The sequence below is a fragment of the Mustela nivalis genome, assembly GCF_964662115.1.
Source record: "Mustela nivalis genome assembly, chromosome: 7".
NCBI classification, from domain to species: Eukaryota; Metazoa; Chordata; class Mammalia; order Carnivora; family Mustelidae; genus Mustela; species Mustela nivalis.
Genome location: NC_139026.1, coordinates 106,843,168 through 106,865,800, shown reverse-complemented (window position 1 = coordinate 106,865,800; position 22,633 = coordinate 106,843,168). Strand labels below are relative to the sequence as shown.

General features: G+C 44.3%; 1 protein-coding gene across 1 annotated transcript in view; it reads left to right on the top strand.

Annotated features, from left to right (window-relative positions):
- Nucleotides 1-22,633, top strand: part of PRMT8 (protein arginine methyltransferase 8) — a 101,984-nt gene that overhangs the window by 42,585 nt on the left and 36,766 nt on the right. Inside the window, exons 2-4 of the mRNA XM_082738122.1 lie at nucleotides 5,755-5,940; nucleotides 19,119-19,274; nucleotides 21,794-21,857. Of these exons, the coding sequence (XP_082594248.1) occupies nucleotides 5,755-5,940; nucleotides 19,119-19,274; nucleotides 21,794-21,857 (406 nt within the window). The remainder of the gene's footprint in view (nucleotides 1-5,754; nucleotides 5,941-19,118; nucleotides 19,275-21,793; nucleotides 21,858-22,633) is intronic.

Here is a 22,633-nt window from a genome sequence, read left to right as displayed (position 1 = left end):
ATATGCCCATATGGGGATTTGGAGGGTTTGTATACACCTCAGTTCTTCTGCAGAAGCTGCACAGCACCTTGCCACAGCTGATATTCAGTAGGTATTTATGGAATGAAAAGCAGCACCCCAAGTAGCCAAATGCCTGGGGACCACAGGCCACTGCTGTTTCCCACCCCACTCCCAGCCTCCAAGGATAGGACACATCTATCAGCTAATGGACAGAGGGCAAGTCCCCTCTGCAAGGGGCTGAGCCAGGCTGCCAGCCTTTGAGACCCGGGACTGTGCCACAGTCAACTCTTTGTCCTCCTTGGTTGACCTGTGGTTATCAAGGTAAATGCCGCCCCCCCCCCCGCAAATCCATTCACCTGCTTACCTTATGGGGTGAATGCATGCATGGGACATGCATGGGACATGGTAGACACTTTGTAAGTTGGCCATGGAGGAAAGAACCTCAGGAACCCTATAAAGAAGGAACATCGGAGTCAGAGCTAAGGGGCGCAGGAGGCCCTTGTGATCCTGATGACGTATGCTGCCCGAACCAGCTAGGACTTTTTCTCTCTTTAATGTATTTAAATCGAGTCAAGATTGGACTCTACTTCATGCATGGAGACTTCTTCAGCTCTAGAAGTGACGGCACATCTAGCCGTCACTAGCATAGAGTCCTTCTGGATAAGTGAAGCTAGATAGAAGTTGTCTTTGCTTTGGGGCTGTTGACTGGACACTGGAGTGCCTCACCTGGATTGCACATCCTCAGAGAAGGGCAGACACAGAACTGGAGGGATGAGGACACATTCTCCCCAAGCCTCTTCCCCCCAGGTTCCCAGGTGTCCCCAAGGTCCTCAGAGAAGGAGGCTTCTGGCTTCTCTCCCTGGCCCAGCCTCATTCCCCTCGACCTCTTGCCCTGGGGTTCTCTCCCAGGTGATCCCCTCAACCTTTCTCTGAGTAGATGGTCTCCATCTAGAGCGCTAGCCTCGGCTTCTTTTCAGAGGTCTGGGATCACATTTCTTTCTTTTTTTAATATTTATTTTTTTTTTATTTTTTGCCGATGTTATTATGCTTTGCTCTTTTCAGAAGCAGTACATGTTAATGGCATACATTTTACAAAGTGTCAACACAGGAAAGGAAAGAATTAACTGTTTACCGTCCAACACCCTGTCGTAATTGCTGCCAATTCTGGTGACTTCTTTGAGTCTCTCCCCTAACACAGGCATGGATAGGTTTTAATTTTAAAAATGTGATCACACTGTCTATTCTTCTCCCACTTGTTCTCCTCAACCCACAGTTTATCGTGATCATATTTCTTTTATTAAACACTCTGCCACAACATTACAAGCGGATGCATAGCATTCTGTTGTGTGGATGTACCATCCTTTATGTAATCAGTTTTGTTTCATGGAACCTCTAGGTTGACTCCTATTTTTGTGTTGTCTGCCATGATTCTTTCCTCAGGATGAATTCCAAAAGAAGTAATTACTGGGTTTAAGAATTTGTGCTTTTAAAGGCTTTTCATGCATCTTTATCAAACTGCCTTCCAGAAAAATCCTCTCTAGAACTGTATAAAAGTACTTCATTCTCTACAGCCTTTACAAATGCAGTGTTACTGTAGTTGTGGGAGGAGTCAAGCTTATTTAATAATTATAAATGATAGCTTTTGTTTTAATTTGAAGCTACCTGGTTTCTATAGAGGCTAAATATTTTTGCCTCATGTTCATTTGCCATTTGTGTTTATTTTTATGTGAATTGACCATAAGATTCTTTGTCCAGTGCTAAATGAGGGGTGCTTGCTTTCCTTTTATTTGTTTATAAGAGCTCTCTACATATTAAGGGTATTCACATTCTTTAAAACAAAAAGATTTTATTCATTTATTCGACAGAGAGAGAGAGAGACAGTGAGAGACTGAACAGAAGTAGAGGGAGTGGGAGAGGGAGAAGCAGGCTTCACGCCCAATATGGGGCTTGATTTCAGGACCCTGGGATCATGACCTGAGCCGAAGGCAGATGCTTAATGATTGAGCCACCCAAGTGCCCTGACTCAATGACATTTTAAACTTCACAAATCTGGAGTACCTGGGTGGTTCAGATGGCTAAGCATCTGCCTTCTGCTTAGGTCATGATCTCCGACTTCTGGGGTTGAGCCCCACATCAGGATCCCAGCTCAATAGGGAGTCTGCTTTTCCCTCTCCCTCTGCCTCTCCCCCTGCTCATGCTCTCTCTCCCTCTGTATCTGTCTCAAATGAATAAAATCTTCACAAATCCAAATGGAAATTCATTATTCCCCTCTCTCGCCCTAACTGCTCTTCCTGCTGACTTGCTTTTTCCTGTTAATGTCACCACTGTTTTCCTGGTCACCAGGCTTGAATTTCTGAGGTCATCTTGGCTTCCAACGTTTCTCTTTTCCTCTCTATCCCATCCATTGCCAATCCATAGGCAGTCTCTATGGAGATTCGATTTCTGTGGTTTCCCCGGTGGGCAGGCCCTCTAACACAACAGTAGTTCCCGTTCTCATGATTTCTTGACTGGACTTTGAAAATGGCCTCATAAGTTCATATCTTGCTCCCCCAACCCCGGTTCCTTGACTTGTCATTTCTCCTTGCCCCTCCTGTACCCTGCCACCACATTAATCTTCCTAAAGTAGAGCTCAAGCATGGAACTCTCTGGTAACAAACCACCAACAACTCCCCCTTGTCTTATATTTAATTACAACCTGTTAACCTGGCCTTAATTTCCTTTCAGTGGAATCTTCCACTATCTCGGCCCAGTTGCTCCTTAAACAAGCCCACAGTTTCCCCCCCTTCTGCCTTTTTGCTCCAGCCATTCCCTCCTCCTGGAATTCCCTCCCACTATTTCCACCTAACAAAACCCATTCAGAAAGCTCCCCACCTACCCCACTGCCAGCTATCCCAAGATTTTCCAATTCTTTAAAGTGAATTCTCTCTCTCTGAAACTCCCAGAACCGTTTGCTTGAGCTTTTCTTGTGAAACAAATCCTATTCCCTCATCTAGTGGAGCCTTCAAAAGTCTTACGTTCCTACCAGAAAGCAGATCCATTTGAGGACACTCTTCTTCCACAGAAGCTGCACAGTGCCTTGCCACAGCTGATATTCAGTAGGTATTTATGGAATGAAAGGCAGCACCCCAGGTAGCCGAATGCCTGGGACCACGGACCACTGCTGTTTCCTGCCCCACTCCCAGCCTCCAGGGATAGGACACATCTATCAGCTAACAGACAGAGGGCAAGTCCCCTCTGCAAGTGGCTGAGCCAGGCTGCCAGCCTTTGGGAACAGGGACTGTGCCACAGTCACCTCTGTCCTCCTAGTTTGACCTGTGGTTATGGAGGTAAATGCCGCCCCCCTCCCCACCCATTCATCCGCTTGCCTTACGAATGCAATGCGTAGGACATGGTAGATACTTTGTAGGTTGGCAACTGAGAAAAGGATCTTGGGGGACCCTATAAGAAAGAGAACCTTGGAATCAGAGTTGAATGGCAGCTAAGGGGTGCAGGAGGCTTCTGTGACCCTGACCATGCGAGCTGCCTGGACCAGCTAGGACTTTTTCTCTCTTTAATACATTTAAATAGTGTCAAGATTGGGGTGAGCTTCATGCACGGAACCTTCTTTAGCTTTAGAGGTGACTCTGCAGCCAGCACGGGAGTATGCAATTGACACAGTCTATTTTTAGCCTCCCAGAGACCGTGACCAACATCCCAAGCCGAGGGTGGGCACACCTGCTGCATTCTAATGAGGCAGCCTCGATTGCCTCTGCCAGCCAGCCGGGATCTCACCGACCTCAAACCTGATGTTGCTAAACTGGGAAGTCTGCTTATTTCCCAGAGGCTGTAGCCTAGATACACCAGGAAAATGGGACCATCACCCTCCCCTGAGCTCACTCCTCTCCAGCCCAGGACACAGGGCAGTCTGGGGGCTATTCGCACGGCATAATGGAGAGAGGGAGTCTCTTGGGTTTCTTGAACTTGCTCTGTCCTAGGGCCTCCCTATTTCCCTTGTTGGGAAGGACATTAATAAGTCTGAGCTGATTCAGCTCAGAAATTAGAAAATCATGGCATGAAACAGAGACATGTTTATGTAATATGAATAATAATGGTAGTAATAATACTAGAGCTTACTATTGCCAGGCACTGTTCTGAACACTTCACAGGTATGGACTCACCCAAACTTTTTGATGGCTCTCTCAGAGGAGTTTCATCATGATGTCTATTTCATGGTGGAAGAGACCGAGGCACATGGTGACAAATGACTTCCGAAGGTCATTCGCCAGCCACTAAGCAGCAGGGCGGTGTTTTAAAGCCACGCAGTGTGGCCCCAGGATTTACGCTTTACACCATATCACCTGCCTCTCAACATTTATTTTTAATTTTACCTGCGGCAGACTGGGATCCAGGAATCCCAGAGGACCAACTACTGGATAATACTGCTTCTCAGTATTTTAAACTTCTGCCCTGCTTTGAGCCCTTTGCTGTGCTGTGCACACCTGGATTCCTATGCTCCGGGGAGAGAAGCTTCTCCTAGGTTGACTTTGTGTCTGCAGTCAAGCTGAATGTTGGGGCCCCAGAACTCCCTGAACTTTCTCCCCTTCTCCCTCGTCCCCTTAGCCTGTGAAGGAGGAGGGGCTGGCCAGTGACCCCCAGCAGCAGTGGGGTGTAGCGCGGGGCTTCGTGGCAGGGTTGGGAACTCAGAAAGAGCGAACGTGCTCGTGTGCAGGCAGGAGGCCCCCATCAGCGTGGGCTTTCACAGTCCGGAGGAAACTTCTGCTAAAGTTCAGAGTAAAGCTCACAGAAAGCAGGAGGGGAGACAGCAGGAGCGAGGCCCCAGAACCTCAGAGACCTACGTTTTGAAGGACAAGTGCTGCCTGCTGGAGAGAAGCCCAGGAACTCAATCTTCCTAAGGGCACAGGCAGGTTTCAGTTTAACAGATACCAAAGAGGGGCGCCTGGGTGGCTCAGTGGGTTAAAGCCTCTGCCTTCGGCTCAGGTCATGATCTCAGGGTCCTGGGATCGAGCCCTACATTGGGCTCTCTGCTCGGCAGGGAGCCTGCTTCCTCCTCTCTCTCTCTGCCTGCCTCTCTGCCTACTTGTGATCTTTCTCTCTCTCTGTCAAATAAATAAAGTCTTTAAAAACAAAACAAAACAACACAACAACGAAAAACCAGATACCGGTTATGTGCTAGGCCCTTTTATAAGCACTTTACAAATACCAACTATCTGATTCTAGGGGTGACTCTAGGACATGGAGATCATTTTATTCCCATTGGAGGAATAGGGAAACCAAGGCAATGAGAAGTTAATAATTTTGCCCAAGGTCGGGCGCTAAACTCCCAAGTGGCAGAGCTGGGGCTCTGGTTTTGGCAGACTGGTTCTGGAATCTAGGCTCCAGCCTCAAGGCTCTGTGATGCTATACATCTCTCCCTTTGGGGGTGTTCACTATTCGCCTGTTAAGGAATGTATTTTTGCCCTTGTTTAGCAGATCTGGAAACTGAGGCCTTTTGATTGACTCAGATCGCCTGACTAGTTAGTGATGGAATTGGGTTAATTTGAGGTCTTTTTGGCTCCTCAGTAGCATGGAACCTCTCTACAAATCACAGCCCTCAGCTGGCCTGCCAGAAAGCTGGAAGGGTCCATCGGCACCTAAGGGTTGCTGCTGAGCAGACGGGAGCCGCGGGGCTCAGGGAGGGGAAGGAAGGCGGGGCGGCATCTCAGAGGGCAGGACCTCATTGCTTCTGCTGACACCAAGCTCTTCTCTTCCCCTCAGGTGAACAGTCCCCCACCGCAACCCCCTCAGCCCGTCGTCCCACCCAAGCCTGTGCAATGTGTCCATCATGTGTCCACTCAACCCAGCTGCCCGGGACGGGGCAAGATGTCCAAGCTGCTGAACCCAGAGGAGATGACCTCGCGAGATTATTACTTCGACTCCTATGCCCACTTTGGGATCCACGAGGTAAACCACACTGAGCTCAGCCCTGCTGTGCCATCACTGTTAGAAAACAGTGTTATGTGTTCAACTGTCTGCTGTCATAAAGTGGGTTTTCCCAGTGGCCCAAGGTCCCTGGCCCTCGCTCCTGAAAGTCTCTCTGGGAGAGGGTCAGGGCCAGGCTTGCAGCAGGTGAGTAGCTGGAAGCATATGTTTGTGTGTTTCTCTGCCAGAGAGCAAGGGCTGGAGGGGCGTGGGGGGCAAAGCTTGGGATTTTTTTCTTTTATGGTCCAGCACCTGTGTCTTCTCAACCCTAAGCCCAGGTGATCCAGGTGGACCAGATGTCTTTGCTCTAGATCCCTGCTCTAGGAGCTCAGATGCTTTGCAGCTCGAATCCTGAGGCTGAGAAGACCTTCCAGAGGCCATGCTGTCTGGTCTTCAGGGAGGCCTTAGGAGGCCTTAGGTCCTAGACCAATGAACACCTCCAGGGGAAGAAATACAGCAAGCTTCCTTGGAAACCTGGCCCAGGTCTGCCATCCTGATTGATTCTCAGGAAATTCTTGTGTCTCAATGCTTGTCTTGTACCATAGCAGGGAAGATTTATGTTCCTTGATCAACAGAACAGAGTTTCCCTGCAGCCAGGAAGTCTGCACCCGCCTCTTCTCCAGCATTTTCTCCAGCCACCCAGCCTGGGGACCGTTCACTCATTAACCAGTGCTTACGCAGTGCCGGGCATGGTTCTAAGCACATTACATGTATCATTTCACTTAATCCTCCTAAGAACTCTATGAAGAAAATATTTCTATTATCTCCTTACTGTATGAAGAAATACTGAAAAGGGAACAAAGCCCTGCTTGCTTTGCAAAGCTCCTCTTTCAATTAGATGCCTGTGTACACCCTCCCTGTGACAAAATGTTAACCCTGTCACTGCCGGAAGGGTATTTAAAAATAATAGCCGGCACTCCCCCCACCCCCCCTCCCCCTTTTTTTAATGTTACAGCATGCTGGGGGTTGTTCCAAGATTGTACCTGATTGGCTCATTTATTCCTCAGGTCAGCCCTATGAAGTTGGTATTGTTATTTTTGTCCCCAATTATAATTACTTATATGTTTGTTTTTAGGCAAACCAAATTTGTATTATTTAGTATTTACTTTTGGTGTTTCTGTTTTGATTTCAAGTATTCCTTTTTTAAAGAGACACATTGTCCCCGATGCCACCAACCCACCAACTTATGAAATAATACAAATTCATTATAATGAACTCAGAGAATACAAGATCATTGGTCCCCAGTTCGTACATGGGGGTGTGAGATCTTAAGAATCCAGGTCAACTTTCATTCCTTCTTCTTTTGCACACAACGTCACAAGATAGTAAGTGGCAGAGCTAGGAATGAAACCTTTATCTTTGGGGCCCAAAGGCTTCCTCCCTGACTATCATGCCATATAGTCTGTCTTTCTTTCTGGAAACTTTGACTTTGTTTCTGGTTGTTCCTTTGCAATTCCAGGAGGAGACAGAGAGTGAAGGAGGGGTGTGTCAGTTAATTCTAGACTCAGAGGTTTGTCTTATTCACCTGAGGGATACTCAGGGTTTGACATCCCCCCCCACCCCACCCCAGAACTGCTGTCCACATAAAAGTGTTAAGCTTGGGATCTGCAGGAAGGAAGACTGGGCCCTGTGTTTCTCCTGGGGGTCCTGGCTCCGGGGTCCTGAGCAGCTGAGCCTGCTGTTCTTGGTGGCTCACATGTCATTGTGGGCAGATAAGTAAGCAGCTGTACCTTCCCTCATCCTACTCCCCATGGATGTGGGGGTCGGGGTGAGGTGGTGCACTGAGCCCTGTTCTAGGCCTGTGAGAGGTTCTGGGAGGAAGAAAGACGTCTTTAAGAGCTTACCCTGTCCCTAATTAGAGGACATGTCACCCACAGGCCAAATTCCAAAAGGCATGTAGCTCTGGGCACCTATTTCAATGAGGTGGATTCCTAGCGGAGAGGCCAATTCCAAAAAATGCCTCCCCTGGGGCTTGCCTGAAATCCCTCCACTAGAAACCAACCAATTATGACATGTGCATCCTGCTTATCCTTGCCTGGTCTTCCAGCTCCACTCCCCCATGGAGCCTTCTGCGACTGACTTCTGGGACACCTCCCTCACTAAGTTCTTGCTCTGCCACCCTTTGGCTCCTGGGAACGGGCTTTCCTCTGCTTTGATTAACTTCTATAATCCCCTCAGGACTTAGTTCCCTGGCCTCTAGCCACCGGCATGACACACTGATTTGTGGTTTCTTGACCTGGTGGCTAATCTGATCACTCAGGTGGTGCCTGGTCAGTACATGGCTGGGCATCCTGGAGGGTGTCATCTCCAGTGGGAGAAGAAAGCAAGGGGCATCACATAAATACTATACCAGCTTCCCTCCATTTCATATATTGACAGAAAGCCCAAACCTGAACATAAACATATATAAGTATAGAACAGACTGAGCTAATAAATATGGAGCAAATGATCATGTAACATTTCTTTCCTTAGTAACCTGCCCTGGAATAGTTTTAGCAATGCTTTGCCTCTGGAAGTACTTCTGATTACCTACCTTGAATCCCTCCTGCTGCCGTAGGCCATCTGTCTCTAGATCTGGCTTCTGGGGAAATGCATAGGTCTTCTTGTTGGGGCAGCTACCTAGCCTTCCTTCACCCTTGAGGTTTCCCTCCACCCTATTTGGTTTCCAAGATCATCTGATATTAAAAAAAAAAAAAAGAAAGAAAAAGAAAAGAAAAGTAAGGGGGGTTGCATACGGATGGACTCTGAACATTGTTCTTTGCAGTGACAGGGCCTGCTCGTGTCTCATTATCAAGCCCCAGGGATCCCCATTCTATGCCAGACAGCTAGTGGCTAGTGCCTTTGCCTCCTCAGTCTGGACAAGACTCACCCCTCACCATCCAGAGCTGAGCTGGCCGTTTGGCAGTCTTCTCCCATCATTAACAAGACACTCCCAGGGCTGGGCAGTAGCACAGCCAGCTTGCTGATTAATAGTGATCAGTGAGTGTTTAGAAACGTGATGCAGGGCGGATTGGGTTTGATTAGTCTGTAGATGTAAACAAGAAGTGTCGAGTTTGGGGGAGGGCACTCCTGGGGGCTGAAGAGCACAGTAAGAAGTGATTCTGGACACTTCTCTTCTTCCATCCCTGTTACAGGGCATCTCTGAGAGGAATGGAATCTTGAATGGGAGAGGAAATGACAGATGGGTGCTTACTGAGGCTTCTGCTCGGAGGGGAGGGGACCAGATCCATGACCTCCCAAACCCCACCCCTGAATTCCCAGAGTCTTTGATAGTCAGCCCCTGGGGTTGGTTCCTCAGCAGCCAGAAGAATCCCTGCCAGTGGGGCTTTGTTCCCAGCCCCCAGCCCTGAGCGCTGATTCCACTCCTGGCCAGCTCTCTTCTTTTGACAATCTTGCTACAGGTTCTTTTGAAATAGATTTCTTCAGGGCCTCATTTCCCAGCAATTAGTCAATGTGCTGTCATGTGTTTAATAGGCAGAAAAGCTGCGAGACAAAGGCATCCACAGCTGGGGGCTGGGAATTGTTTTCATCAAAGAGTGGCAGGCTCTTGTCTGAAATGTCTGGAGACTTCTTTGGGCTTTTCTCTCCAAGGGATGATTAGAGCAGAGGTAGAGGCACAGGAGAGAGCCTCTCTTTTGAGGGGCTGAGCAGGGGAAGCTTTGTTAAGTCACAACTCTTCTCCCAGAACTTGCACGTTTGAACCAAACTCTTGTGGTCTGGAGCCTTAGAGGAAAGAAGAGGTCAAAGCAGTGATGGAAAGCTTTGATTTAAAGGCAGGTATCTGGGAAGCTCCCCTTTAGCAACAACAGAATCTGCAGAGGCACTGGGCCAATCTAATTCTATCAAGACAGGCAGCAAGGACTTCCAACTGTAGCTATGGTTGACGAATCCCAAAAACTTCGCTCCTATTTCGCCTCCATTCCTCAATTATGGCTCATCTTCAACTCTTTCCTTGCATGGAGGAAAATGGTGACAGTTGTCACCAAGAGCCAGAGCTAACACTTTTATAACACTTACTACATTTATTTAATCATCACAAGAATCCTATGAAGTAGGTACTGTTATAATTCCATTTTCCAGAATGGGAAATTGACACACAGAGGCTAAATGATGCTCTGGGTTAAAGACCTCAAAAGCATGGGAGCTGTGATTTGAAGAAATATAGGTGGATCAATTTTTAAAACTGGTAACAACAACACACCAGCAACACTCTGTATGGATTTTCTCAAGCAATTAAATAACATCTGGAACAGCTGCTGTAATTGGAACCACCACCTGATTATGTTTATCATAATCTACAGTCATTCTCCAAGATCCATTTCTGTTTTCTCACAGACAAACAGGCCACTTGAATGGGGATGTGGGTCTTCTGGAATTAGTCTCCTAGACTAATGGGTCTCCTGGAATTGGTGTCACTGGCTCAGAGCCAGTGTCCAATAATCCTCAAAACTTTGTTTATTTTCCCTTCTCCAATGCAGTCACTCTGTAATGTGGTAATGGCTGCAGATCCAGTTGGTGAAGACTGGAAGAAAGATTAACAGCATCCATTTTTGGCACTGTAACAGAGTTTTTCTTCATAGAACATGGCCTTTCCTTCATTCCAGTGTTCTGGGTCTGTTAACTGTCTCACGTCTCTGAATCATTTGAGCAGTATGACTCTAGATTTGGTGATTCAAACCAATTTGATCACTAAACCAATTTGGTGATTCTATTCACTAGACCTATAATTTTTCTGCTTCAACAGATCAAGTAAGAATTCAGTATGCTTCCCAGCTATTTCTTTTCTAGACACTCTATAAACTCTTTTCTAGAGACCTATGGCCAACACCATAGGTCTCTGCAAGTCAGAGTTCTGAATACTGCTTTGGCTCCCAAGTCCTTTGCAGTAAACACACCCATATAATACATGGTGATTAAGTGCTACAATTTGACTTGTGCTTCTCCAGAATCCCAGTTTGATATAATTCCCATTGCCATGAGGGGTCTCAGATTGATGGTGGCCCTTCCCACTGTAGTTTCTGACCTATAGAGAAGAGCAACCAGAGAGCTCCTCAAGGACGCTGGACTCCCCTGCAAACTTAGTTTTCACAACTGTGGTAAAAGTCCTGTTCTGTGATGTTGGTGAGTAGGTCTCACATGACAAATGCGCTCTAACATTCCAATCTTCTAAGGCTTTGGATACCTTTCTCTTCAGCATACCAAGGAAGTTCTAGCATCTCGACTTTGTGTAGTGGGGGCTAACCTTGGATCCGTATTTCAGTTACCCAAACAAACCAACCATTACAGGCATTCGAAGCCTCTAAGAAAAAAAACAATGAATCTGGAATTTCTGTTTAGTGAACCCATATTAATAAACTTGGCCCCATTCAACTTTATATTCCTTCCATATTGATCCCATAGCCTTAATACACATCCCCATACAAATTCCCCAGGATTCAATCTAAGCAAGTGAGAAACAACGTGTAGTTCTTTTGAAGTGTCTCATACCTCACATTTTATACCTCACCCTTTGGGGTCTGATTAGAATTGAATCTAGTTACAGAGCTAGCAGCAAAGAAAGAAGGGGAGGTCCTGAGGGGAATCAGCAGTACTTCCAGCAACTACCTTAAGGGAGCTGATTCTTCAGGAAAAGGTAAACAAACTCCCTCAGGCAGGGGTAGAAGATTCTTCTACTGGCAAAGAGAGTCTGTAATTTAGGAACTTGAGGTTCCCCATTGATCATATGTTTCCTGTTTCCATTCCAATTTTTAGGATCCTGTTCATTCCCAACAGATGCCTCGACTTTAACAAAAGAGGCCTTGCAAGGATGGGAATGTAATTTGTGTTCTAATTCAGGCATTTGTAGGATTACATTTTGGATTTGGTGTTTGGAAATCTTGACCCTGTACCTACAGGAAATGTTTTTGTTTGTGTGTTTGTTTATTCCAGGGAAATCGCAGAAGCTCTTGGGTGCTATATGCAGGCCTTGATCTGGGAATTTAAGTTCTTAAGGTCATTTTCTTTCTCCAAGTTTTTTTTTTAGAACAGCTAGTAGCAACCAACCAGCTAACCCACCCATTATGCCTCTTATGTTGACTAAAATGTTCTTAGATAACAAATACTTAGTCATCCAGAATCTGGTCTTTATTAATACTTTATTACAGGTATCTAAAGTAATACCTGAGTAATTCATTTGCCATTTCATGCTGTTGACCACTGGTGTCCTCCTTATCAGTGGCAACAGAGGCATTAGTGCCTTTAATTCTAATAAGATTCCAGAAAACTGAAAACTAATTCAGAAAATACATCATTATATTCAGAGACATTCCTAGCATCAAATTCTGTGTCAGTCAGAGTTCAACCATGGAAGTTGATCCAGCAGAAGATTATATATATATATTTCCACACATACACAAAGAGAATTGGCTCACGTAATTGTGTAAGGCTGTGTCTCCATGTCTGATGCTGGAAGTTGAAGTCCACAGGGCAGGTAATCAGAAAGGAAGATGAATGTAAAATATGGGGAACTCAATACTAGCTAGAACGAATAAGCATAAGCTTGAATCCTATGAGGACAGACTGAAAGACATGCCCATTCTATTGCCTTTGACCTTGGTGATGAGCATATCCTATGGAGGCTGGGTGTTTCACCACGGAGCTAAACACACATACCCAGCCCAGGAGAAAGAGAAACTGAAGAAGGCCCAGCTGCTCCTTCATGCCAACAAAGTGAGTCAACACATCGTCAATGACATGTGTGCCCTACAAAATGATTCCTACCTCCTTTTTACCTTTTGGATCTCACAAGAATCTTCTCTGTAGCCAACTTTAACTGGTAACATAGTAGAAAGAGAATTCTGGGAAATGCAGAGTGGCCAGCCAGGGTGACACATTACAAAGCTGTCACACATGTGTGTACAAAGTTTCAAAAACGTGAAGCAAAATTTATAGAAGGAGAAAAATACAAATCTCCAACTATAGTTAGAGATTTTTAAAAAACACTTCTCTCTCGATAGTTGGTGGAACACACACACACACACACACACACACGATTAGTAAAATGTAGAAATTCGGATGATACAACTAAATAAAGTGACCTGATAGGATTTTGTAGAACATTGTTTCCACAAACTAAAAGAATAGTCATTACTTTTAAGTACACATTGAAACGTTTGCTAAGATAGATCATATGCCTAGACCATAAACAAATCTTAATATATTTCAAAAGACTGAAATCATGCAGAATACATTGTTCTGATCATAATGGAGTTAAACTAGAAACCAAAAATGATAAATTATTAATAAAAATCTCTAAATGTTTGGAAATTAAGCAACACTGAAAACAGGGTCAGAGAAGAAATAACAAGAGAAATTAGAAAATATTGCAAACTAAATGATAGTGAAAACACAAAGCAGTGGACTCAATGTTTGTATCCCCTTCAATATTCATATACTGAAGTCTTAATGCCTGGTATATTGTTATCAGGGAGTAGAGCTTGGGGACGTAAGTGAATCATGAAAGTGGAGTCTTCATGAATTGGATTAGTATCCTAAAAGGAGACATGATACAATAGTCCCAATAAGTGAAAGAAAAAGGCAGGAAAATGAAGTTAGAGTCAGAGAGGGAGAGGTCAAGACAATGGAGACAGAGGTTACAGTGAGGAAGTTGGGGCTTTGAAGCTGGGAGGAGCCATGAACCAAGGAATGCAGGTAGATTCTAGAAAGGCAAGGGGATGGATTTTGTCCTAGAACTTCCAGAAAAAACACACCTGATTTTAAGTCTGTGAGACCTGGATGAGACTTCTGACCTCCAGACTGTGTGAAAACAAATCTGTGTTGTTTTAAACCACTATGTTTTGGCTGATTTGTAAAGACAGCAATAAAAAACTAACACAGTCTCCTAAAAATTCCCCTAAAGTTCTTTTTTTTTCATATTTAAATATTTATTTAATCTTTATTTTTAAAAAATATTTAATCTTTAAGTAATGTTGTATATCCTGTGAGATTATGGTCCAGCCATATTTTTATATAGATCGTTAGGCACTATGGCATCATTTATTAGATAGTCTATCCTTCTCTCAGCAAAATACATTTATAATGTATTCTGGAATCTTGAAAAAATAAAAAGAGACGTGAGGACTTGCTTTTTCACTCTGCTCTCCATCACGTGAGGATACGAGGAAAAGATGACCATCTGCAAACCATGAAGCAGGCCCTCATCAGATAATGGATCTGCTGGCACCTTGATCTTGGACTTTCTAGTCTCCAGAACTGTGAGAAATAAATGTTTGTTTTCTAAGCCACCCAGTCTATGGTTTTTTTGTTAAAGCTGTCTGAACTAAGATACAGACACATGGAAATTTGTGGGATGAAATGAGAGCAAAACTTAGAGGGAAACTTATAACTTTATATATTTATTTATAGAGAGTGGGGAGGGGCAGAGGGAGAAGGAGAGAGAGAATATTAAGTAGGTTCTATGTTCAGTGCGGAGCCTGATGCAGGGCTCGATCTCACAATCCTGAAATCATGACCTGAGCTGACATCAAGTGTTGGACACTTAACCAACTGAGCCACCCAGGTACTCCAGTAATTTATAACTTTAAGTGCTTATATTAGACAAAAAGCAAGGTACAAAATCAGTAATCAAAGTTTCTACTTTATGAAGCAGAGGAAACAAATAAACGCAAGTAAGTTTAAAAACGCAAATAATAAAGATGAGAGCACATATCAATGAGGTAGACATAAAACAACAGAGAAAATCAACAAACCTTAAAGTTAGTTTTTGAAAAGACTAATAAGATAACCCCTAGTTAGACTGATCAAGTAAAATTCAAGTGAAATACAAATTATTTATGATAATTTGGGTATCATAAATGAAGACAAGGATATCAGTACAGATAATATAAACATTTGAGAGGCAATTTGAGAATATTATGATAATTTTATGCCCATAAATTTGATCTCTTAGCTGAAATGGATAAATTCCTTGGAAAAACACTTTGTCAGAACTGATGTAAGAATGCATGGAAAACTAAAACAGACCTCTATCTATTGAAAAATTGAGTCTTCCCACAAAAAGGACTCCAGACCCAGATAGTTTTACTGGTGAATTATATGTCAAACATATTTTTTTAAAGATTTTATTTATTTATTTGGCAGAGAGAGAGCACAAGTAGGCAGCGAGGCAGGTAGAGAGAGAGGGGGAAGCAGGCTCCGGCTGAGCATGGAGCCCAATGCGGGGTTTGATCCCAGGACCCTGAGATCAGGACCTGAGCTGAAGACAGAGGCTTAACCCACTGAGCCACCCAGGTGCCCCTATATGTCAAATATTTAAAGAATAAAAATACCAATCTCATACAAACTTATTCAGAAAGTATATGAGAGAACATTTTCTAACTTGTATGATGAGCTCAGTCAACATAACTTATTACCAGAGAAGGTAAAAGAAAATTAGAGATTAACATCTCTCATAAATATAGATAGAAACTTGTGTAATAAAATACTAGTAAGTAAAACACAGCATTACTTTAAATGGATAATACATCATGACAAATTATTTGTTCAGCATTCGAAACCACTCTATGGAGTTTAACACGCTATCAGACTAAACGAGAAAAGTCACATACCATTTCAATAAATGTAGAAAAAACATGTGACAGAATTCAATGCCAATCATGATAAAAGCTCTCAGCAAATTATAAATAGAAAAGAATGTCTTCATCTGATAAAAGACATTTATAGAAAACCCACAGCTAACATTATGCTCAATGGTGACATTTATATTATTGGAACAAAGAAAGAATGCCTGTCTTCTCCTATTTTATTCAATGTTTTATTGCATGTCAGGGCTTTCCAGTTCAGTAAAACAAAAGGAAAGAACAAAATAATATAAGGCATACAGATAGGAAAAAGAAGTAAAATTGTCTTAATTCACAAGTAACAAGAGTTTTCAGGTAGAAAAACAAAGGAATCTACAAAAAAATCATAAGACAATTAATATGTGAAGTGAGCAAGTCTGAAAAACACAAGGTCAATATGTAGACTGACATAAAACAATTGGAAAATAAAATTTTAAAATATCATATACAATGCCATAAGGTAAAATAGTTGAGAATAAATTTAATGAAAGAAATGCAAGACTTCTAAAATCTATAAAACATTGCAGAGAGAAATTAAAGAAGACCTAAATAGATGGAAGACAGTGTCAGTGTTCTTGGACTATAAGATAATATTTGTAAAATATCTATTCTTTCCAAATTGATTTATAGATTCAGCACAATTCCAATCAACTCCAGGGGGCTGTTCTGTGTGAATTCACAAGCAGACTCTAAAATATAGATGGAAATGCATAAGCTCTAAAATAAACCTTGTAAAAGAAGAACTAAAACTCACACTATTTCAAAGTTAATATAAAGCTACAGTGATCAAGTTAGTGTTGAACAGGTATATTAATGGAAGAGACTAGAGAAGCTACAAATATATAGTTAATTGATCTTTGACAAGGATGGCAAGGTAATTCAATGTAGGAAATGATAATTTATTCTACAAACGGTGCTTACATCATCTGTTTTGTGTAAAAAATGAACTCACGTGCCTTATTTATACCATAGGAAAAAATTAATTTGACATGAATAATAGACCTAAAGTAAAAGCCATAACTATAAAACTTCTGGAAGAAAACATAGATGACTATCTTTGTGAACTTGGGGTAGACAAAGATTGGACAGAACACAAAAAATTCTAATCATTAAAAAAAAACCACCTAAGATTTGGCCTTTATCAAAACTAAAAACTGCTTTTCAAAAGACAAAATCAAGAAAATGAAAAGGCAAATCTCAGATTGGAAGAAGATATTCATAATACATATATCTGACAAAGGATTTGTTTCTGGAATATATATATAATATATATATATATTTGTTTCTGAAATGTTTCCTACATTTCAGTAAGGGAAAGATAAATAGGTCAAGAAAAGGTGAGCAAAAGACTCCAACAGACATATCATAGAAGATTTATATGAATAGCCAATAAGCTATTCATATAACTATAACATATAACATAAATATTCATATAACATTCATATAACAATATAAATATTCATATAACATGAAAAAGTTATCTATATCAATAGATATAAGCAAAATGCAATTAAAACTGCCATGAGATACCAGCTCAAATGTACAAGAATGAATACAAATTTTTTTAAATATTTTATTTACTTGAGAGATAGAATGAGAGGAGAGAGCATGAGAGGGGAGAGGTCAAAGGGAGAAACAGACCCCCTGGCCAAGCAGGGAGCCCGATGTGGGACTAGATCCTGGGACTCTAGGATCATCACCTGAGCCGAAGGCAGTTGCTTAACCAACTGAGCCACCCAGGTGCCCCAAGAATGAATACAATTTTTTATAAGTGATAATACTAAGTTGCTGGCATGTGAAGCAGCTTGAGAGCTAATGCAATGCTAGTGAGATCATGAACTAGAGCAACTATTTTGGAAAACTGGTGATTTCTTATGAAATTCAACAACTACCAGGAAACCCATTTCTAGGTATTTACCCAAGGAAAATGAGGACATATCCTCAAATATACTTATTCAAGAGTGTTAGTACCTGCCTTATTTGTACCAACCCAAATACCCATCAACAAGTGAGTGGATAAACTTCCATACAGTGGAATACTAGTCAGTCACAACAAGAACAAGAAAAAAGGAACAAACCTTGGATATGTGCAATAAAGTGGATGAATTTCCAAAACCTTATGTTGAGCAAAGGAAGCCAGACACTAAAGTATACCTACCATATGATTCAATTTATATGAAGGCAGAAGGAAGCTATAGTGATACAAGTTAGATGATTGATCATCTAGGTGGTGGGGGGGGATTGAATGTGGTTACACAGGGATACATTTGTCAAAACTCTTACACCTAGGAGGACAAGTGATATGATGAGCACTGGGTATTAGAGGCAACTAATAGATTATTGAACTCTACCTCTGAAACTAATGATGTACTATATGTTGGCTAATTGAATTTAAATTTAAGAAAAAAAAACTCTTACACCTAACCATGCATTTAAAATTTGTGCTTTTTATTGTATGCAAGTTGTACTAAACATTATACTAAAATTGTACTATAAATCCCAATACTATTGATGATGAATTAGTCAAAAGCATTTGGGGCACCTGGGTGGCTCAGTCAGTTAAGCATCCAACTCTTGATTTTGGCTCAGGTAATGATCTCAGGGTTGTGAGATTGAGCTCCATGTCAGGTATGGAGCCTGCTTAAGATTCTTGCTCTCCATCTTCCTCTGCCCCCACTCCTCTACCTTGCTTGCGTGCTCTCTCTCTCTCTCTTTTTGGCCACAAAACACTTAACTAATGGTGGACAAAGAAATATGTGTTCCATTCTTTAAAAAAAGCAAATGAAAAGGTATGCACACACACAAACCACAAAGACTCCTCTAATAACGTGTTGGATGACAATTCTCTCACCATGGCAGAAGATTCTGCTTCAGGTTTAACTTAAATCCCTCAATTTGCATTGCACTGATCTTTCCTTTTGTTCTTTGGTGGGTGGGGCTTTTGGTCCAGGGCTGGACATGAGTGTCTTTTCTTATAGTACCTAATTATCTTTCTTGGGTAGAGTTTTAAGGCTGGAGTTGCTTGAAAGTGTCAGGTAACCCCTAGTCCAGCTGCTCTATAGTACTCTCCCGCAGCTTGGGCTAATGACATCATTGAGATTTTTGTATATATTTTTTTAAAATTTTATTTATTTATTTGACAGAGTGAGATCACAAGTAGGCAGAGAGGCAGGCAGAGAGAGAGAGAGAGAGAGGAGGAAGCAGGCTCCCTACTGAGCAGAGAGCCAGATGTGGGGCTCAATCCAAGGACCCTGGGATCATGACCTGAGCTGAAGACAGAGGCTTTAACCCACTGAGCCACCCAGGTGCCTGAGATTATTTTTTTAAAGATTTTATTTTTAAGCAATCCCTACACCCAACGTGGGGCTCAAACGCATGACCCTAAGATCAAGAGTCGCAGGCTCCACTGACTGAGCCAGCCAGGCATCCCCATCACTGAGATTCTTGAAAAATTTGGCAGGACAGTCCTGGCACCAGTCGTGACCTTGGTGTGTTCCTGGGTGGCTTGAATAAACTGACATTGCCTTTCCTTTCCTTCTACAGGAAATGCTGAAGGATGAGGTGCGGACACTCACCTACCGGAACTCCATGTATCACAATAAGCATGTGTTCAAGGACAAAGTAGTGCTGGACGTTGGGAGTGGTACCGGGATCCTTTCCATGTTCGCTGCTAAAGCAGGAGCCAAGAAAGTGTTTGGGGTAAGCACGTCCCTCCTTCCCTCCTGTTGGCTTCTGTAGAGCCAGTCCCTGCCTCCCACCTTCTCCTGCTCCTCCTACAAGTACAAATCCGGATTCATCCCTTGCTGGGGCCACACCTCCAAGGAGAAGTAGAGAAAGTCAAGTGTGACTCTCAGGAGTGAGGGAAAGTTCTCATGGCTCTCTGTCACTCAGGCCTTGCTTCTGGCTCTTTGCCCTGACAAATGTTGATATTTGCCAAGGATTTTTGACTTTCTGGAAATCATGCCGGTGTCATCATTACCTTAGAGTGCTTAGTCCTAGCATCATCTTGAGATGCAGTGCAGTGTGGTCATATGTGGGAGCTCTGGCTTGAATCTCTGCTCTGCGTGACTGTGGACAGTTTACTTCTGTACCTCGGTTTCCCCATCTATAAAATGGCCCTAGTAACAATACCTTGCCCATGGAGTAACTGTGAAGAATAAATAAGTTTAATACATATGTAAAGTGCTTAGAACAGGGCCTGGCATATGACCAATGCTCAGTGTCTAATACTAATATAGTTGGGATGAGGCCCTAGGGGATAATAACAAGACAATCTCCTTCCTTAGCTTGTTAAAGGGCAAGTCGGTAAGTTTAAATTTGCTGCTCTGGCTGCTGCAGCCCATCCAGATAGAAATGGAGGCCAGTGCTCTGGGAAGGCTCCCAACATTCCTCTGGCTCCCACTACACAGTTGGGCAGTGCTTGATGACAGGGAGGCCTCATCTCAGCCCCTGTCTGGCTGGGGCATGGGTAACCGAGGTCTGAGGAGTGAAAGGGCCTTGCTGCCCCTCACTGGCTTCTAAGTGGCCAGCGCTCCAGCTGAGGAGCTTTCAGGAGGTGCCCATGCGACCCCTCCCCGCTGTGGTGACTATCCCAACCCTCCTAATCTGTTTGCCTCCTGGTCTTTTGATGTCACAGCTCTTTTATAAACAGCCCCCACATCTAGCTGGGCCTCTTTCCTGATGGCTCATTTTATAGTTTCTCCTGTTCCAAGCTCTCCCTTCTACCCACTGTTCTTTTTGACAGAGAGAGTGAGAGAGAGAGAGAGAGCAAGAGATGGAGAGAGGTAGAGAGAGTGAGAGAGGGAGAAAAGGAGAGGGGTATAGGGAGAGAGAGAGGGGAAGAGAGAAGGGGAGGGAGAGAGAGAGGGGAAGAGAGAAGGGGAGGGAGAAAGAAAGGTAGAAGGAGAGAGACAGAGAAGGGGAAAAGGAAAACGGGTATATGGGGCAAAGACAGGAAAAGAGGAAAGAGGGCTCTAAGGCCACCCCAGTGCTGGGGCTTGGGGCCCATCAATGCTCTGAGGGGTTCACATGCTTTGGATTACCTCACAATGACGAAGAAAACAGGGACTGTTTCCTCACTTATGAGGAAACTGAGGCACAGCTGGAGAGTGGCTGAGGCCGGGTGTGAATCCAGGCTGCTCAGCCCCGGGTCACTCATTCTTCACCATGAAACCCCTCAGCCTCTTGCAGATGGAGGTCAACGTTGCGAGCAGGGGGAGGAATTGGAGGAACACAGTCCCAGGGAAAGTGGGATCGAGGCCACAGGACTGGCAGTCCAGGAAAGGGCCCAACCTCTGGGGCCCTGAGCCTGACAGAGGTCTGTCCTCTCTGATGGAGCCACCCTTCCTGACCCTGCAGGCGCCCTTACCCATCCTCAAGGCTTGATGGAGGCTGTGGGCAGCCCCCTCGGGTGTTCCTATGCAAATACTCTCTGGGAGGCCCTGGGAGCAGTCTGAGGGGAGTCCGGAGTGTGGAGGTGAGTGGCAGCCTCTGTGGGGAGGGGCCAGCTAAGGAGGTGAGGGCAGCTCTGGCCCTCCCCTGACAGCTGGCCCAGTCTGGGGCTGGATCTCCCGCCGTTCCCACAAGGTCCGGCTCTCAGCTGATGGTCAGCTGATTTCTCACATATCCTGGCCCTTTGCTTAGGAGAATTTGGGAGCTCGGAAAGTTTTGTGGATTAAAAGGAATTAATTATCTCAAAGGCGGACACCACAGAAGGGGTGAGACTTCCCTTGTGTGTGACCTGTGTGGTGGGATGGATCTCAAGACTGGCCCAGAAGCCCTGTTGTGACATTTCTCTCTCCTGGGATGCACCCCGTTGAACAAAGGGATTAAGGGGTGGAGAGTAGGGACAGTCATGTCCCAGGAGACTCATAGCAGCTCTGGCTGTGGCTTGCCTTCCATGTCCTTCCCCAGGAGCACAGGAGCTATGCAACCTCATCCAATTCTCTGGCCAGGAGGAAGCCTACCAGCTCCTTGTGAATCTCCTAACTTGGACACCAGGTGGTCCACTGTGGAGCAGCAGCTCCACTGTGGATTTGCAGCCACTGGCCTGCAAATCAGGAGGGCTGCCCTGTAGTTTTCAATCTGTCGCAAAATAACTGTATGGCTGTGGGCAGGTCACTGTACCCCTCTAGGCTCAGCTCCTCCATTGGTTAAATTGGTACTGGACATGCTGTCATCCTTTTATGCCTCACTCCTTTGTTCTTTGCCCTTTCTAGATCGAATGTTCCAGTATTTCTGACTACTCAGAGAAGATCATTAAGGCCAACCACTTGGACAACAGTAAGACATACCTCCACGTGTTTTCCCATGGATAGAGGGGGTGAGGGGGCTTGCATTTTCTTGTTTGGGTGGTATAGATAGACGTAAGAGGGGAAAGTGCAGAGCACTTAGCCTTGGGATGGTGGAGCCCAGCTGAGGCCCTATTTGCAGGACTGTGCCCACAGGGTTCTGAGGTTCCCCATCCCACCGTGTCAGCCAAGGACACGTTATTCCAGCTCAGCTTCCATGGCTTAGCCTTCATTCCCCTGCTTGGCCCCAGCTGTAGGCATTCTGTTGAGTTTTGCAAAATGGCAGCTATTCCTCCTCTTCTTCCCTCTCCACAACCCCCAGCCCAACTTCTCCCCATCAGCCAACCAAGGGCATCCTAGTAGACCCCAGGCTCTGCCTTTGGAGAAATGTGGTCCTCTACTGCCCACAGGCCCTGTTGCTGATGATGCTGTCTTGGCAATTAGGTTGCTCTTGGGAGTGGGACCTTCTCCAAGCTAAAGTCTGAGTATAAAGAGAGGTGCCCTCTCTTCCCTTCCTCCCCTCACTCCTTCCCCATGCATTGCAACATTTCCCAGGCCCTTCCTCCTGGAACCTATCTTGGATACACTCACACCCACAAGTGTCCTCGGTCCAAAGAACTCCTTGCATCTTTTATCAGTCAGCCTGATGAGATTTAGGCCCCAAGTCCTGTGCTGAGCTGTGCCAGGTAATGTAGGATTTTTAAACTAGGAAAACCAAGTTGGTTTTTTATTTTTCCTAAGGATGTTGGAGGCATTTTGGAGAATTTT